This window comes from Nicotiana tomentosiformis, chromosome 1, assembly GCF_000390325.3.
Source record: "Nicotiana tomentosiformis chromosome 1, ASM39032v3, whole genome shotgun sequence".
NCBI lineage: Eukaryota > Viridiplantae > Streptophyta > Magnoliopsida > Solanales > Solanaceae > Nicotiana > Nicotiana tomentosiformis.
Window position 1 is genome coordinate 113,033,976 of NC_090812.1, and position 17,749 is coordinate 113,051,724.

The window sequence follows — 17,749 nt, forward strand, 5'->3', positions numbered from 1 at the left end:
CAAAAATATATATTTTTTCTGCTATTATTTTGGGAACGGCTATATAGGGTCATTTTCCAAATATTTATCTTTTAACTTGCCTAGGCGTGTCTCCTACCAAAGTAAAAATAGCACGGATTAGCCAATTTTCGGACTGGTCATTCAAAAATAGCCAGCGTTTGCAAAGTCATTGAAAAATAGTCACTATTTTCCTGCAACACAGAAAATTCCAGCATAGTATATTGGAGATCGATGCACCTGTGTATGAACTTCCAACATATTATGCTGGACCGGTATATTATATTGGAACTCCAATATATTATGCTGGAAGTCCAGTATACTATGCTGGAGTTCCAATATACTTATGCTGGAACTCCAGTATAATACTTATGCTGGAATTCCAGTATATTATGCTGAGATATTTTCTGAATTTTGAACAGTATTTTTGTTTAAATTTATGTTTACATAAAAAGTGGCTAAATTTCGATTACTTTTGAAACTGTGGCTATATTTGAATGTTAAATATAGCTATTTTTGAATATACCCGGGCACCGGTCAGCAGAACCTCCAATCCGGACCCAAATATTGATGGGCCAGTCCAGCGCATTGATTCCCATATTTATACCCGTCTCTCAAGTTGTTACGCTCTGATGTTTATATTTCTTGTAAAAGAAGACAATCTCAAAACTCCCAAAACCATTTCTGAAGCCCTTCTCCCCCCTTTCTTTACAGTTACAGCTCAATGGGACAGGGAACACCCGGTGGACTTAACCGGCAACTCCCCGGAGATCGGAAGAACGACGGAGACAAGAAGGAGAAAAAGTTCGAGCCGGCTGCTCCACCGGCTCGAGTCGGCCGTAAGCAGCGCAAACAGAAGGGTTCCGAAGCTGCAGCTCGCTTACCAACCGTTACACCGCTGACAAAGTGCAAGCTTCGTCTCCTAAAGCTTGAGAGGATCAAAGATTACCTGTTAATGGAAGAAGAATTCGTGGCCAATCAGGAACGATTAAAACCTCAGGAAGAGAAAACTGAAGAGGATAGATCTAAGGTTGATGATCTACGTGGTTCGCCGATGAGCGTGGGCAATTTAGAGGAGCTTATTGATGAGAATCATGCTATAGTTTCGTCTTCAGTTGGGCCGGAGTATTATGTTGGGATCTTGTCCTTTGTGGATAAGGACCAATTGGAACCTGGTTGTGCTATTCTGATGCATAATAAGGTATTTGACTATGTTATTTTTAATTTATTGTGGCATTTCGTTGGCCATGGCCTATTTAGGATTTGCAATAGTTGACCTAGTGTTATATGTTCCTATGGATATCGACGAATTAGGGATTTGTGAAGTGAGACACGACAGTGTTTAAGTTCGAGTGCAGTTTAGTTATACCCCTAACTAGGTAATTGGTAACATTTGGCATTTGAGCTTTTAGTAAGTTAAGACTTGGATTTGGACTTGGCGGTGGAGCAACAGCTGAATGTGTTTGAATCAATTCCAGAATTTAGCGTTTGGAATCACATAATTTTAGGTCTGTGAGTAATTATTGGTAGTGCTTGTTAATATTGTTTAGTTGTGATTCTACCATTATGAACTGAGAGTGTAAGGGTTTAGTGCATTTGACTCCAAAAATATATCCTATAGCGAGGAGCATTGAACACTTACATTCTTGAAAGTTTCATCAGGATTTAAACATGGCTGATTCAGGGTTTTCAGACTGGTTGGTTGGAGTGATTTTTTTGCCAATAGAACATTAAGAGAACTTCTAGTGATTTTTATTTTTATTTTTAATAATGTTAGCCTGAGATGAACTTAATGAAGAAAAATGGTCGACTGGGATTAATAAAATCGACCCAACTTGTCTAGGACTGAGGTGTATTTGTTGTTGGGTGGAGTGATTAACTTGTGAAGGGGTGTTTTTTTTCCATTGTAACCTTTTAGTGGTGTTTTATCCCCAGCATGCAGCTAGTTAATAGTTTGATGGGCACTCTTTGGTCGTTCTGCCTTTATATGTTCTACATAATATTTTTGAGAATTGTGACTATGGTTGTTCTGAGCTGAGGTTCTCTCCGCAACAATCTCTCTATTTTCACAAGGCAGGGATAAAGTTTGCGTTAGTGTTGTCAAGGGCATGCTTAAGCCCTGAAACGAGGCACAAAACATGTTGAGCGCGTCGCCTCACTTCAGTATCACCATGAATGCTCTAAAGCATACTTTTCCTTGTCAATGAGTATAATCTTGAAGAGTCGACACTAAACAATTGATAGTTCATTTTGTCGTAATATTTTTTCAATTACTTTGTCCATATATTTGTTATTCATACTTATAACTTATTGGTCTTGGACAACATATTCATATTTGTATTTTTTCTCCATTTGCGTCTTTCTTCATGAAAGCTCACGGTTTATTTGTACTTTGCACGTAAAGCCGCGATGGACCTTAGAGTTTTTTTGCGCTTTTCGCCTTTGATAACATTGGTTTATGTACATACTACCTTCCCCAGACCCTACTTGTGGGATTACACTGGGATTGTTACCTTGTTGTTGCTGCTGCTGCGAAGATCCTTATTTCTTGTTATTATAATGTGTTCTCCTTTAGTGGTAACCAGATTCACATATTTGCCAATGGAGCCACTCAATTTCTTAAGGATATTAGGCTTTAGTTTAACAGTTTCGAAGTGTCTCTGTATTTTTGATTGTTGTACGCTTGTAGATCTTCTGTAGAATATTGCAGTGGTTCTGACAATATCGTTCTATTTAATTAGATTTTCTAGTGCTATAGCAAGACGTATTTAACCTTTCCTCTTCTAAACCCATCCCCCCCCCCCCCCCTCCCTCTCTCCCAAACACCACACCCAACCCCCAAGTTTACCTTACTAATGCGGCAGATATGCTCTATTAGTTCCAGAACCTTTCTAGGTTAGGTTGTGTACATGAGAACCTACTTAAAGTGCCATTGAATTATAGGGTCAGGCAGCTATCATTTTAGCTGCTTTCAAAGTGTTTGAAGAAAGTGCGATGTGATTGCTTTGATTTGCTTTACTGCTTCGGAGGATCAACCTTTCCATTGTTTTTAATGTATGGTCCAGACAAATTACCATTTAAACATCCTGTGCCACAAGAACTGACAATCCAGAATCTAATATCCTTTTGAATTGACATTATAGCATGTTACGACACAAACTGAAAATATCTGGAGTTTGTGATATATCGTTGAATTAACATTCTTTTTTCTTTCGATAAGTCTTGAATTAACAATTTCTATTACTCAGATTTTGATGCTTTCTTAGAATATCTATGCCACAGTACTTGAGAAGTAATAAAAAGCTTCCAATATGACTATCAGTTTTTTTTTTTAGTTGGAAATGCCTTGGTTGTTGGAATAATTCCTGTGGCTAATTGATTCACTATGTCTCAAAGGTTAATGAGTCTCGAAATTAATGCCCCCATTTTCTTAATTCCATGCGTTATCAAACATTTTATGTCTTCTTTCTAGCAGTAACTTCTCAGCAAATCTCTCCCTCTTCTTCCTTTATTTATTTTCCAGATAAAGTGCCTAAGTTTGAGGCTGGATCATTTTAACTTATGTCTGATTTCTCTTCTTTCTAGCAGTAATTTCTCAGAAAATATCTTCCTCTTCTTCCTCTATTGTTTTTTTAGAAAAATTGTATAAATTTGAGGGTGGATCTCTTGACTTATGTATGTTCTCTCTCATTCAGGTTCTATCAGTTGTTGGTCTTCTACAAGACGATGTTGATCCGATGGTGTCTGTCATGAAGGTTGAGAAAGCTCCTTTGGAATCCTATGCTGATATTGGTGGATTGGATGCTCAGATTCAGGAGATCAAAGAAGCTGTTGAGCTTCCGTTGACTCACCCTGAGCTGTATGAAGACATTGGTATAAAACCTCCTAAAGGGGTCATTCTCTATGGAGAGCCTGGGACTGGCAAAACCTTGCTTGCAAAGGTTTGTGAAATTTCCTTGTGTACAATGGACTTAAAAGTACTTTCTTTAAGCTTCCACTTTGATCTCCCTTGGTTGGAGTAGGAGGACTCTAATGTGATTGAAGAAAGACAGAGGGTGACTAAATTGAAGAATTTTGTATGTGATGAAATATTTTCCTGTTATTTGAAAATTCTAAAGAACGATTTACTCCTTCTGTCCAAGTATATTCCCCAGATACGACCTCCAAATGTCAAACTGGGTTTCGTTGAAGCCATTAAACTTTGTGAAGAAAAGAAAAATTATGATAAATGACATGATAAGTGTTATCAGATAGAAAGTTGGTGATTTGCTAAAGGGTCAAGTTAATAACAAAATACATATGAGCGAAGTCAACGGATTTTTTCCGAAATAGATTCATCTTTTATTGAGAAGATTGTTTGGGACGAGTTGCTCCCAGGGCCTAGCTCAAGTGGCAAAGGGTGGTGGATTTGTGTCTTAGGTCACAAGTTCAAGCCCCCACACCATGCAAAGCAAAGTCTGGTATTTAAGTGGAGAAGGGTAGAGGGGCAGGCCCATTATCCACCGAGTTTTGAAGGCTGCGGTTGGTCCAAAAGATCGGCCCCAGACGGATTTCTCGGTCATCAAAAAAAAAAAAAAAGATTGTTTGGGACGAGTTTAGTTGTATTCTCTATTTGGATAAGATTTGCACATGTCATGTCATGTAGAGTTACTTGAAATTCAATATGCAGTATCTACTATTATGGTATTTGCAAAGTTCATTTCTAGAGCCGTGGCGTGGCTGCGTGGCAATTCCTCTTTGAGCTTTGAGGAAAATCTTGTTTTGTTGGATGCATTTTTCTAGTTTGGTTGCCATTAGCCTGTTTGAAATGTCATGCTATGTCTTTGAATTTTGGGAAAGAATGGTTTGTTGGATATGTTTTCCGGGTCTGGCTGCCAGTAGTACGGCCAAATGTCATGCTATCTATTTGTGTCCGTGTAACAAGTGCTAGTAGTTACTACCTCCTGTCAGTTTTAAATGTCGTTTAAGGTTTTGGCGTGCCCATGAAGAAAACTATATAATAGCATTAAATTTTAGGGGTTTGACAAAGGTACCCTTTATGTCACTTCAAATTAACCTTTATCTCTTTTCAGACTTTCTAGATCATCAACCGGAGCAAGGGTAATTTGGAATAATAGTAAACGCATTGTTGGCTTCCTTAATAACACTTATTTCGGACCACATTTGAATGCCTAATTATGATCTTTCCTTAATAATAGTAAATGCATTGTTGGTTTCCATAATTATGATCTTTGTTGAGTGTTAATTATTTGCTGTCAGAGTACTAATGTCTCTGTCAGCAGACAAGCGATAAAATTTGAGCTATGTTAATTATATTTGTTCAGGCAGTAGCAAACTCCACTTCAGCAACTTTCTTGCGTGTTGTCGGAAGTGAACTGATTCAGAAATATTTGGGAGATGGGCCTAAATTGGTCAGGGAGCTCTTCAGAGTTGCTGATGATCTCTCGCCTTCTATTGTCTTCATTGATGAGATTGATGCAGTTGGTACCAAGAGGTTTGATTCTGGCATCAGTAACATAAAGATTGGAATGTTGTGGATTTCTGCTAATTAATGTCTTCATCTGCCAGGTATGATGCACACTCTGGTGGTGAACGTGAGATTCAGAGGACTATGTTAGAATTGTTGAACCAGCTAGATGGTTTTGATTCCAGAGGAGATGTTAAGGTGATTCTTGCTACAAATAAAATCGAAAGTCTTGATCCTGCCCTGCTGCGACCTGGCAGAATAGACAGGAAGATTGAGTTCCCTCTTCCTGATATTAAAACAAGGAGGCGGATTTTCCAGGTCTGTTGTCATAATGTTAACAAAAATTATTTTGAGTGATGCATCTTGGTTTGCCGCCTCTTTGCTGACCGTAAAAATCTTATTTTGGGATATTCAGATACACACAGCAAGGATGACTTTGGCTGATGATGTCAACCTAGAAGAATTTGTTATGACCAAGGATGAGTTTTCTGGAGCTGATATCAAGGCAATATGTACTGAAGCTGGATTGCTCGCTCTACGAGAACGGCGTATGAAGGTAAGACCTCAAAATGGAAAATTAAATTTGCCTTTATTTGCACCCAAATGCTCAACTGTGGAAATTGAGCAAGTCCATGTCTTCTTTCATGTGCGGGGTTGACTGTTATGAATTTAGTTTAATGAGGATGCATGTTATACACTTATACTTGATTCTTTAACTTGGGTTCTTGAGAAATTTTGGACTTGTTGAAGAATTTAATTCTCGAAACTTGGAATGTGGGGCTTAACGTTAGCAATGTGTCTGAACTCTGAATAAGTAAAATAGATGTGGACCATACAGTTTCTACCTATAGTCGGAACATACAATTTCTACCTATAGTCAGACGAACTACTAGTTTTCTTTACAACGGGGCAAAAACAAAGTATACTTGGAATTATATAATGTGAAACTACCTGAGTGGCTGATCCTGTTCATGTCGATGGTGGCAAAAATCATGCTGCCTTGGCAGTAAAACTTCAGCCAATAGTAGTTTTCCTTTTGCAATCGATGTTGACAGAATTCTTCTGTTTTCTACAGGTGACTCATGCAGATTTCAAGAAGGCGAAAGATAAGGTCATGTTCAAGAAGAAAGAGGGAGTGCCGGAAGGACTTTACATGTGATTATTACACAGGTTTTCACTCATATTTATTCAGGATTTGGTTTTAGTTTGTTCTCACTGAGAAGGGATTAAATTCTCATTTTGTACGGTGATGTTTTCAAACATTTGGGGAAAAAAATTACATTCAGAACATCTGGATTGGTAAACACAGCCGTTTTCATTGTGTTTTTACTCGAACCAATCGCTATTATCACTCTGGTACCATTGAAATACTTTCCGCTTTAGATTGACTTGTAGAAATAGTACAGAGCATTCTAGACAGTTTCTCCTCCAAGGCTTGACTAGATTAGTTGTTTGTTTTGGCACTAGAGAAAATTGTTTGGGCAATTTATGGAGAACAGTAGGTGCTATTTGTACTTCTGTAGATTACCATTATCTTTTTTCTTAGATGTTTTAGACACTTGCATATATTATTCTTTACAAATTTTAGAAATTTCAAGAATTTGAATTCATGCAACTCTTCAAAGTTAATGTTTCTCTATCCGGTAATATATACTCTCCCCGTGTCAATTTATGTGAACCCATTTGACTGTGCACGGAGTTTAAGAAAAGAGAGAAGACTTTTGAACTTGTGGTGTAAAATGAGGCATATATATTTTGTGTGGCTATAAATCATTGCATAAATGTAAATTGTTTCCAAATAAGGAAATAAGTCATTCTTTTTGGCACGGACTAAAAAGGAAATGAGGGAGTATATTTTTTGGTAAATAAAAGATTTTATTACCGAAGGTATTATATACAGTCAACAAAATACATGCAGACGAGCACACTACAGGACGCCACAAATGACCGAACATCAACTCTACCTTACTACTAACAAAAAATAGACTACACTAAACTGGATAAAAAAATCAGTTTCTCGCTCCTTAGCAAGTCTGCTCCTCCATAGAATACTTCCTGTATAACAATGCTCTTGGGATCAGCTTGTTTAGCCTAAAAGACTCTGATTTCTCTCAATCCAGAGATTAATGAACACGTGCAGCCAAGATCATTCTATTGAGATAGCACCTGAACATCTTCCTTGGGCATTAACTTCAGCGCATGTCAGTTCATCTGGCCAAGTCATAGCTGTTCTAGCAATTCTTTGCAATGCAAAAGGCTTATTCCACACTAGTGTAGATACATGACATTGGAAAAGGAGGTGGGAGACACTTTCTGTCTGAGAACTGAGAAGCACACATAGGACATACTTAATTATCGACAACCTGTCCCTGGTGGGTTATCTACCAAGGGCTGCAAGTCTCAAGATGAAGATCCAAGGTTGTTGCAGACCACTCCACTGCACTTTTGGAAAGTCATCCCTACATCTTCTTCTTATTAGAAAATGTTGTTATGCCTTTTCAGTCTTCTTCCTTGATCCCAGCTTGCTAGACATAATTCTGTATCTTCAAAATCATCTGTACTACCAGGAGGTTTTGCTTAGGTGCAGCTTTCCAACATTAATCAGATAGCTATATCCGATTAATTTTGACCTGTTTTTGGATTAATTGCATTTATACAGACTCTCTTCCTCCAAATGTTGCTTCCCTAATAGCGGTAAATTCAGTCGTTAAGCTTTGCTTCTGAGATCAGCTAATTAAAAGCAAAGAGTGTGCAAAATGTTAAATAAAAAAAACCTTTATTTAATACTCCTCGTAGTAGTTTGACAAGAGTGGGTTGCTCTAGTGGTGAGCACCCTCCACTTCCGACCAAGAAGTTGTGAGTTCGAGTCACCCCAAGAGCAAAGTGAGGAGTTCTTGGAGGGAGGGAGCCGAGGGTCTATCGGAAACAACCTCTCTGCTCTAGGGTAGGGGTAAGGTCTGCGTACAAACTACTCCAGACCCTACTAGTGGGATTATACTGGGTTGTTGTTGTAGTAGTAGTTTGTACGGTAATCCAGGGGGATTTGGATATGAGATGCAAGCTTGAGCTAAGGATCCAATATCTAAGATACCTAAATTAAATGGGACTTTAACTTCATCTCAACCCTTATTTTTGATTGGTTCCTCTTCACAAATGAAAGCATATTATACTTTTAAATTTTGATGTTTTAAAAAGGAATTAGGAGTATTAATTAATCACAAAAAAATCAAATATTATAGAGAAAGATGCATGTGTGATAAAAGGTTCAAACTAACTGGTGGTCATTGAACCCATTTATGCACTTCTGGTGTGAGGACGTAAATGGAATCTATCAACTTGTTGGTGGAACTTTCAACCCAACATTTATTCGCTACCGTAGTCTCTCATAACGCAAGATTTGTACTCCAAATTGTTTTAGGCAAGACTTTTAGTATGATACTATGGATTTTGCATGTGTTAATGCCTCTTTTCAGCTTGTAACACATGAAGTTTGTTTGTCTACACCTTAACGTACATTAAGCTTTTTTACTTTGGAGCTACTTGGGCTCTTCTAGTTGGATGTTATACACTGAGGTGAATAGGTGTTATTGTTTTCTCAAAAGTTGTGATGAAAAACGTGTGTTGGAAAATATATCTGTGAAAAATGCATCAACTTGGAAATAGGCTTTAGATTATTGTCAAAATGCATGATTCGTATAAAAGTAAGTGACATATATGGTAATAATAGGTGGAGGATCACGGTAGGGTATGAGAGTAGTTTGGTGATATAATTTATTACTAAAGGATGAAGATAATATTTAAGTGCGGCTTGAAACAAGTGAGACATAAGGATTTAAGATGTTTGTAAAGAAAAGTGTAGATGTATTATACCCATAAGCAACGGAAGCCATGTTCATCTTTCTAGTGAAAAATATTTTTATTTGAGAAAAGATTTCAATAATTCATTGAAATCACGCAATGGAAAATGGTTTTGTTCAGGATAACATTTTCTGGGAGATGAATTTATGCCATACCACAGACACACCAAAGCTTTCATCATCTTTAAAAAAAAAGAGTAAAGCATTATTTCTGATTATCATTTGCTAACTTGTTACCATTTTGTGTCTTTTTTCCCCCTGTCCAACCTTATGAAAACACTCTGATATTAAAATAACTGATTTTTAAATCTTATATGAGGAAGTTTTGGACGACATCAAGATGGTAAAGGGTGAGATCGACGTATAAGGTGAAGATAACTCAATAATATTACATTTTCCTAATTAACTAAAACGAGGCCTTTCATACTGCATACTCCACTTGTTGTAACTAGGGGCGGAGCTAGGTGGACAGAATAGATTCAGCCGAACCTCTTCATTAGAAAATTATACTGTGTATATAAAGTCAAATATTTTTTATATACATTTATTAGATGTTTAATTCTTTTAACTTCTTCATATGTTTTTTATTTTTATTTTTTGAATCCCGTATTGAAAATTCTGCTTCCACCATTGCCCATAACTTTCATCGAGAAAAGGCACTTCCTTAAGGTAGATGATTTTGCCTAATCATTATAATTAATACTATGTTAGTAGTATCCTCCACATATCTTGGATTTTCTCGTAAAAATAGCACGGAATAGCTTGTTTTCGGACTGGTAATTGAAAAATAGTCAGTGTTTGTAAATAACCACTATTTTGCTGTAACACAGAAAATTCCAGCATAATATACTAGAAATTGGAGCACATGTGTATGAACTTCCAGCATATTATACTGGACCAACATATTATGTTGGAACTCCGATTTATTATGATGGAGTTCCAGTATATTTATACTGGAACTCCATCATAATATACTGAAGTTCCAGCATAATATGCTGATCCAGTATACTATGCTGGAAGTTCACATGTAAAAAATTCGAACTCCAGTATATTATTTTGGAAGGTTTTTCGTATTTTAAACAGTGTTTTCGTCCAAATTTAAAATCTGATTATTTTTGAATTTGACCAGATTTCCTCGGTTCATTGGTCGTTGACGACATAGAAAGCCCACTAGTACACTCTTCACTCTTTGCATTAAAATTCCAAGCTTGCTAGAGTTTAATTATATCAAGATAAGTAAACGAAAGAAGCGAAGAGCCAAAAAGATTTGAACGTTTAACTGATCTGAAACACCTTCCATTAAAACAAAAAAGTACAAAAGCTAGCGTACACAGCATTGAACTAGGGAAACATCACGTAACATTACACTATGAATGAAACCAAACATGAACAACAAAAACATAACAGGAAAAAAGGAAAAAAATCACTCTTTTCTCACACTAGCTAGCAAACTTGACTACATGCATGAAATAAACTTGACCTCATAAAGATAATATACTAAAAATAAATGAAACTTCTAAATCTTCATGGAAGTGGAAGGTTCCCTGCACCACCACCAGCACCACCAGCACCACCACCTAAACCACCACCTAGACCCCCCAATCCACCTACACCACCACCTAGACCCCCCAATCCACCTACACCACCAAGAACTCCAGCATTCCCTATTCCACCACCTAGTCCACCTAATGAACCACCCCCAAGTCCACCACCAATTCCAGCTCCACCACCAACTCCGCCACCAATTCCAGCAACGTCGCCACCTACTCCGCTAACAACTCCGGCAAAAGGCAGGCCATTGTTTCCAATGCCACCAAAACCACCAGTGCCTCCAAAGATATTCTTTTGATCAGCAAGACCTTTGTCACTTGGCATTTCTCTTGCTGCTGTGGTTTGAACCACTACCAAAGCAAGACAAAGGATAACTATGGACAACTTCGCCATCACTTCCTCTTTCTTTACCACCTTTTTCTTTCTTTCTTTCTCTTACCTTTACACCTGAGTGATGAAGTAGAGTCTCCTTGAGTCTCTTTTTATAGGCAGATATGGGTTGGTGGAGAAGGCAAGAAAACATTAAATGGAATTCAATGCCTCTTTATAACTCTCTTGGGTCTTTGGAGGAACTTCAACTACTGTATTTTTTTCCCCTTCCTTTTTAGTATCAGCATATTATTAATTTATTTTCCTTTTTAGATTGGATGGGTCAAAAGAATGCATAGTGCTATATATATGGTCATTTACTAAGCCACCGGCCTACGGACCCTCAGTCAGCTGGAAGCTAAAGTTACACTAATACAACAATGCATGCTAGAGAGGAGCTCGAAAACTCACTAGACATATCAAATGCATATACTCACCGTTTATAATTTTTTTTCACAAAAGTCATACAGCAACATTTTCAAACATAAAAATCACAAGACTCTGAAAACTCAACTTTCAGATGCAATAATTTTTTTACTTTATATATATATTTTCATCTAATAAACATTGAACCAATTAAGAGAGCCGACCCGATCTGACGCCATTCGAATCAATGACTTAAATTTTAATGGAAGAAGTTTTTACAAAGGAGTTTTATAAGAAAGAGGTTTATAAAATTATGTGAGGTGAACCGGGTATTGAAATTGCTTGGTAAGCGAAAATGTCACAAGTGATTAACATATAAGGAGTATATTGTATGGCTTTCCAAAGTACTCCTTCTCTTTCAATTTACGTGAGGAAAAAAAAGGAAATAAAAGGTATGTGTAATATGGCCAAATTTTCATGACATTTGCCATGACATAATATCCATTATAACAAATTTGTGGTTCATGACATTTGCTATGACATAATATCCATTATAATAAATTTGTGAATCATGACATTTGCCATGACATAATATCCATTATTAGGCTAAAGATTTCTTGCTATAAATAGAGAAGTTTCTCCTCATTTGCAAAACACATCAATTCAAGAGCTTTTCACTCTTGTCTTTCTTTCTCCTCCTTTATTTCATTATAGAGTATTTTGTAAGAGAGTGAGTGTTGGAAAACACTTGTGTGAACCCTTTCTTTGGAGTGATCTTGTGAGGTTATTCTCTTGGAGTATTTGGGATTACTCTAATTTTGTACTCTCTTTTGTACTCTTGTTGGTATAGTAAAATTGCTCCTCTCCGCTTGTGGACTTAGGTCACCTTGACCGAACCACGTTAAATTTGTGTCTTCTTTATATTCTTTAATTGCCGTTATTATCACCTTCCATTGTCTTTGTTATTGTCATTATACCGTTGTTTGGCTAAATTTCGCACTACCAGGGTTCCCGATCCTAACAAATTGGTATCAGAGCCTGATCTAAACGGCCAAAATGACTCTAACAAAGTCTTATGTTGAGAAATTTGACCGAAGTGAAAACTTTTGTGGCAATTAAAGATGGAAGCTATCCTAATTCAAGATGGCTTAGATTTGGCACTGCAAGGAAAAGAGAAGATGCCGGATAAAATGACGGACGAGGAGTTTGTCGTTATAGATAAAAATGCAAAAGCAGGTATTATTTTAAATCTTTCAAATGAGGTTTTGCGTGAAGTTGCAATAGAAAGCTCAGCCAAAGGCATATGGGAAAAGCTTAAAACCCTATATATGAAAAGAATAGTAGAAAACAGACTTTACCTAAAGCAAAAACTCTACACTTTTCGTATGGCTGAAGGTACCTCTATACTTACTCATCTTGATTCTTTTGATTCTCTTCTTATGGATTTAAGTAACATAGATGCTGAAATCAAAGATGAGGATCAAGCTGTGTTATTGCTTGTTTCCTTACCCCAGTTGTTTAAACATATAAGAGATACTATTCTTTATGAAAAGGATAATATCTCTTATAAAGATATCAAATCTATTTTGAAATTAAAAGAACAAATAGATAGAGATATTACTGGGTAAACTAGTGGGAACCAATGGGAAGGCTTATTCATAAGAGGTAGATCCAATAAGAAAGATTCAAGTAGTGAAAAACCTAAATCAAGGTCAAAATCTAGATACTGATATGTCATGTGCAAATATTGTCATAAGAAAGGTTACATTATTTCTGAATGCTTTAAATTGAAAAACAAAGAAAAGCATACAAAAAAGAAAAATGAGCACAAAAATATTGACACTGCCGAAGAAAGTGTAGCTGCTGATGAGACAGAGGGAACTATTTTTTTAGCAATTAATAATAGTTTCAAATCTAAAAATGAGTGGATTTTAGATTCGGGTTGTTCTTATCATATGTGTCCCAGTCGAGATTTATTTACCACATATGAATCTATTGGAGGTGGAGTTATCTTGATGGGCAACAATGCTGCCTGCAAAGTTATTTGAAAAGGTACAGTCCGAATCAAAATGCATGATGGTGTGGTGAGATCTCTCACCAATGTTAGACATGTTCCTGACTTGAAGAAAAATCTCATCTCTTTGGGCACTCTAGAATCTCTTGGGTGCAAGTACACAGGTGAAGGTGGAGCTCTAAAAATTTCTCATGGTGCTCTTGTGATCATGAAAGTACGCAGATCTGGTACGTTGTATACTCTTTTGGGATCTACTGTTACAGGTGCTGCTGCAGTTTCAATATCAGATAAATCAGATTCTGACATCACCAAATTGTGGCATATGCGATTGGGGCATATGAGTGAAAAAGGTCTTTCCATCCTCAGTAAAAGAGGTCTCTTATGTGGCCAAAGTACCAGAAATATGAAGTACTGTGAACATTGTGTGTTCGGAAAGCAGAAAAGAGTCAGCTTCAAATCTCAAGCGATTCATAGAACAAAAGGTACTTTGGATTACATTCATTCAGATCTTAGGGGTCCTTCACGCACCCCATCAAAAGGTGGTGCCAGGTATATGTTAACTTTCATTGATGATTATTCAAGGAAAGTTTGGGTTTATTTCATGAAAAATAAAAGTGATGTTTTCTTAAATTTCAAACAATGGAAAGTTTTGATTGAGAAGCAAACAGGAAAACAGGTTAAGTGGCTTAGAACAGATAATGGCTTGGAATTTTGTAATGATGAATTCAACGAATTTTGTAAGAATGAAGGAATTGCTCGACATCGTACTGTGAGAATGACACCTCAGCAAAATGGTATGGAAGAAATGATGAATATAACTCTTTTGGAAAGGGCTCGTTGCATGATTTCAAATGCTGGGTTGACAAACGCCTTTTGGGTAGAAGCTATCTCTACATCTTGTTATATTGTCAACCGAGCTCCTTCTGCACCTTTGAACTTTAAGACTCCAGAGGAAATGTGGTCAGGTACTCCTGCTAATTATTCCGATTTAAAAATATTTGGTTGCCCTGCATACATGCATGTAAATGATGGAAAATTAGAGCCAAGGGCTAAAAAGTGCATTTTCCTTGGGTATGCATCTGGGGTGAAAGGATACCGACTATGGTATCCTGATCCCACGACACCAAAATTTATAATTAACAGAGATGTAACCTTTGATGAATCCTCTATGTTACATTCTAGAAAAGAGTCTTCTAGTTCTTGTAATACAGATAAAGGAAAGAGTACACAGAACTAGGTGGATATTGAGATTGGCATTCCTTCTGAGCCAAGCTCATCAACTTTGGAGTAAAATACAGTTCAAACTCCTGAAGTTGAGACAGAAGCTGAAATTCCTGAAGTTGAACCAGAAGAAGAGGAGTATTCTATAGCCAAACATAGACCAAGAAGAGAAGGTAAACAACCATTAAGGTTTGGAGATTATGTTGCATTTGCTTTTTCAGTTGCACAGGACACTGAAGAAATTGGAGAACCATCAAAATATTCAGAAGCAGTTTCTGGTGCTGACTCAGCCAAGTGGCTGATTGCAATGAATGAAGAAATTGAGTCTCTCCACAAGAATGGTACTTGGTCTCTTGTGAAGCTGCCATCAGGAAAAAGAATTGTTGGTTGCAAATGGGTCTTCAAGAAAAAGGATGGCATTCTAGGGGTTGAAGATGAGAGGTATAAGGCACGATTAGTTGCAAAGGGCTATAGTCAGGTACAAGGAGTTGATTTTAATGATATTTTCTCACATGTTGTTAAACATAGCTCTATTCGTGTCTTGCTTGCCTTCGTTGCCATGTATGATTTGGAATTAGAACAACTTGATGTTAAGACAACTTTCTTACATGGCGAACGTGAGGAATAAATATACATGCATCAACTCGAAGGATTTGAAATTGAAGGAAAAGAAGATTATGTTTGCTTGTTGAAGAAATCTTTGTACGGATTAAAGCAGTCTCCAAGACAATGGTATAAAAGGTTTGATTCCTTTATGGTGGGTCATGGTTATTCGAGGAGCATGTATGATAGTTGTGTTTACTTCTGAAAGTTAAATGATGGTTCATTTGTGTACCTATTATTATATGTTGATGACATGCTCATTGCTGCTAAGGATTTAACAGAAATTCACAATTTGAAAAGTTAGCTGAAAAGTGAATTTGAGATGAAAGATTTGGGAGCAGCTAAGAAAATCCTTGGCATGGAGATCAAAAGAGATCGAAAATCCAACAGGCTATTTCTGACCCAGAAGAAGTACTTGGAGCGATTTGGCATGAAAAATGCTAAACCAGTTAGTACCCCTCTTGCTGCTCATTTTAAGTTATCAGCTGCTCAATTCTCGCAGTCAGAGGAAGAAGAGAGGTACATGGCACAGGTTCCTTATTCCAGTGCAGTCGACAGTATTATGTATGAAATGGTTTGTACACGTCCAGACATTTCACAAGCAGTGAGCGTGGTAAGCCGGTATATGGCTTGCCCTGGTAAAGCACATTGGCATGCTGTGAAATCGATTCTCAGATACTTGCGAGGTACTTCAAACACATGTTTGGAGTTTGGGAGAAATACTAACACTTTGGTTGGTTTTGTAGACTCAGATTATGCAGGTGATCTTGACAAAAGAAGATCACTGACATGCTATGTATTTTGCATCAGGGGTTGCGCTATTAGTTGGAAAGCTACATTATAACATGTAGTAGCTTTATCTACTACCGAAGCAGAATATATGGCAGTGACCGAGGCGATCAAAGAAACTTTATGGTTGAATGGTCTATTTGCGAAACTCAGTTTACACCAAGGTGGTATTATCATTTTTTGTGATAGTCAAAGTGCCATTCACTTGACTAAAGATCAAATGTATCATGAGAGGACGAAGCACATTGATATAAAGTATCATTTCATCCGAGAAACCATTGCTGAAAGAAAAGTCTCTGTTAAGAAGATCAACACTAGAGACAATCCTGCTGACATGTTCACAAAACCTCTTCCAGTATCCAAGTTCAAGCTTTGCCTGAACTTGATTGGCATTTATGAAGAATGATTTTGCCCATTGGGGTTTGCGGAGAAGGTGGCGCAAATTTACTATAAGCCAAAATTAGGCCAAGGTGGAGATTTGTAATATGGCCAACTTTTCATGACATTTGCCATGACATAATATCCATTATAACAAATTTGTGGTTCATGACATTTGCCATGACATAATATCCATTATAACAAATTTGTGGATCATGACATTTGCCATGACATAATATCCATTATTAGGCCAAGGATTTCTTTCTATAAATAGAGGAGTTTCTCCTCATTTGCAAAACACACCAATTCAAGAGCTTTTCACTCTTGTCTTTCTTTCTCCTCCTTTATTTCATTATAGAGTATTTTGTAAGAAAGTGAGTGTTGGGAAACACTTGTGTGAACCCTTTCTTTGGAGTGATCTTGTGAGGTTATTCTCTTGGGGTATTTGGGATTAATTAGAGTATTTACTCTAATTTTGTACTCTCTTTTGTACTCTTGTTGGTATAGTGAAATTGCCCCTCTCCGCTTGTGGACGTAGGTCACCTTGACCGAACCAAGTTAAATTTGTGTGTTCTTTATATTCTTTAATTGCCGTTATTATCACCTTTTATTGTCTTTGTTATTGTCATTATACCCTTGTTTGGCTAAATTCCGCACTACCCGGGTTCTCGATCCTAACAGTATGGATAAGGAGATAGATACTCGAAATCGGAAAGCAATCACTATCAATTTGGATGAAAATCTTGAAAATAATATTAAAATATGAATTAGAGAATAAATAGCGTATATATTTTTCGGGGGGGGGGGGTATGTTTTTTTAGTACATTTTAACTTATATATATGGATATTGGATCGGCTGGGGTCAGGTCGGATCGGTCCTCTCTTAATTGGGTTAATATTTATTAGATTGAAAATAAGAAATATGAAGTAAAACGACGAAAATATGGGAATCAGGCGGAATTCTAGTTTTTTGGTCGTAAAACGCAAAAAAATGAGGAACGGTCATGGCGGGGCGGTGACTATGATTTTTTAGGTCATTTTCTATGACCCGAAATTTTTTTAGGCCATCCGGGTCCGGGGGCTCGGGCCCACTCTGAAGGCGAGGGCTATAGCACACGAAAATATGGGAATCGGGAG

At 37.2% G+C, this 17,749-nt stretch overlaps 2 protein-coding genes across 3 annotated transcripts; one reads left to right on the forward strand and one right to left on the reverse strand.

The window, feature by feature from the left end:
* The first annotated feature begins 621 nt into the window (after positions 1–621).
* LOC104088344 (26S proteasome regulatory subunit 4 homolog A) lies at positions 622–6,803 on the forward strand. The gene is made up of 6 exons (XM_070189933.1): positions 622–1,198; positions 3,693–3,938; positions 5,322–5,491; positions 5,566–5,782; positions 5,880–6,020; positions 6,540–6,803. Exons 1-6 carry the CDS (start codon positions 722–724, stop codon positions 6,621–6,623), a joined length of 1,335 nt encoding a protein of 444 aa, XP_070046034.1. The 5' UTR covers positions 622–721; the 3' UTR covers positions 6,624–6,803.
* Positions 6,804–10,587: 3,784 nt separating this feature from the next.
* On the reverse strand, positions 10,588–11,341 carry LOC104088346 (glycine-rich cell wall structural protein 2-like). Of its 2 annotated transcripts, none has more exons than XM_070189942.1 (2): positions 10,938–11,341; positions 10,588–10,898 (listed from the first exon to the last, which is right to left on the reverse strand). In XM_070189942.1, the coding sequence occupies exons 1-2, from the start codon at positions 11,263–11,265 to the stop codon at positions 10,846–10,848; spliced, it is 381 nt and encodes a 126-aa protein (XP_070046043.1). In that variant the 5' UTR covers positions 11,266–11,341; the 3' UTR covers positions 10,588–10,845. The 2 variants fall into 2 exon arrangements, with proteins under 2 accessions (XP_070046043.1, XP_070046040.1); XM_070189939.1 differs by having other exon boundaries at positions 10,929–11,341.
* Positions 11,342–17,749: the final 6,408 nt, after the last annotated feature.

What these genes read in the sequence shown, in the direction of transcription:
- LOC104088344 (XM_070189933.1), top strand. Translation starts at nt 722, where the DNA reads ATGGGACAGGGAACACCCGGTGGACTTAACCGGCAACTCCCCGGAGAT. An exon ending in GCAAAACCTTGCTTGCAAAG is followed by an intron (nt 3,939 to 5,321) that starts GTTTGTGAAATT and finishes ATATTTGTTCAG; the next exon opens with GCAGTAGCAAACTCCACTTC. An exon ending in TACGAGAACGGCGTATGAAG is followed by an intron (nt 6,021 to 6,539) that starts GTAAGACCTCAA and finishes TGTTTTCTACAG; the next exon opens with GTGACTCATGCAGATTTCAA.
- LOC104088346 (XM_070189939.1), bottom strand. Translation starts at nt 11,265, where the DNA reads ATGGCGAAGTTGTCCATAGTTATCCTTTGTCTTGCTTTGGTAGTGGTT. An exon ending in GGGTCTAGGTGGTGGTGTAG is followed by an intron (nt 10,899 to 10,928) that starts GTGGATTGGGGG and finishes GTGGTGGTTTAG; the next exon opens with GTGGTGGTGCTGGTGGTGCT.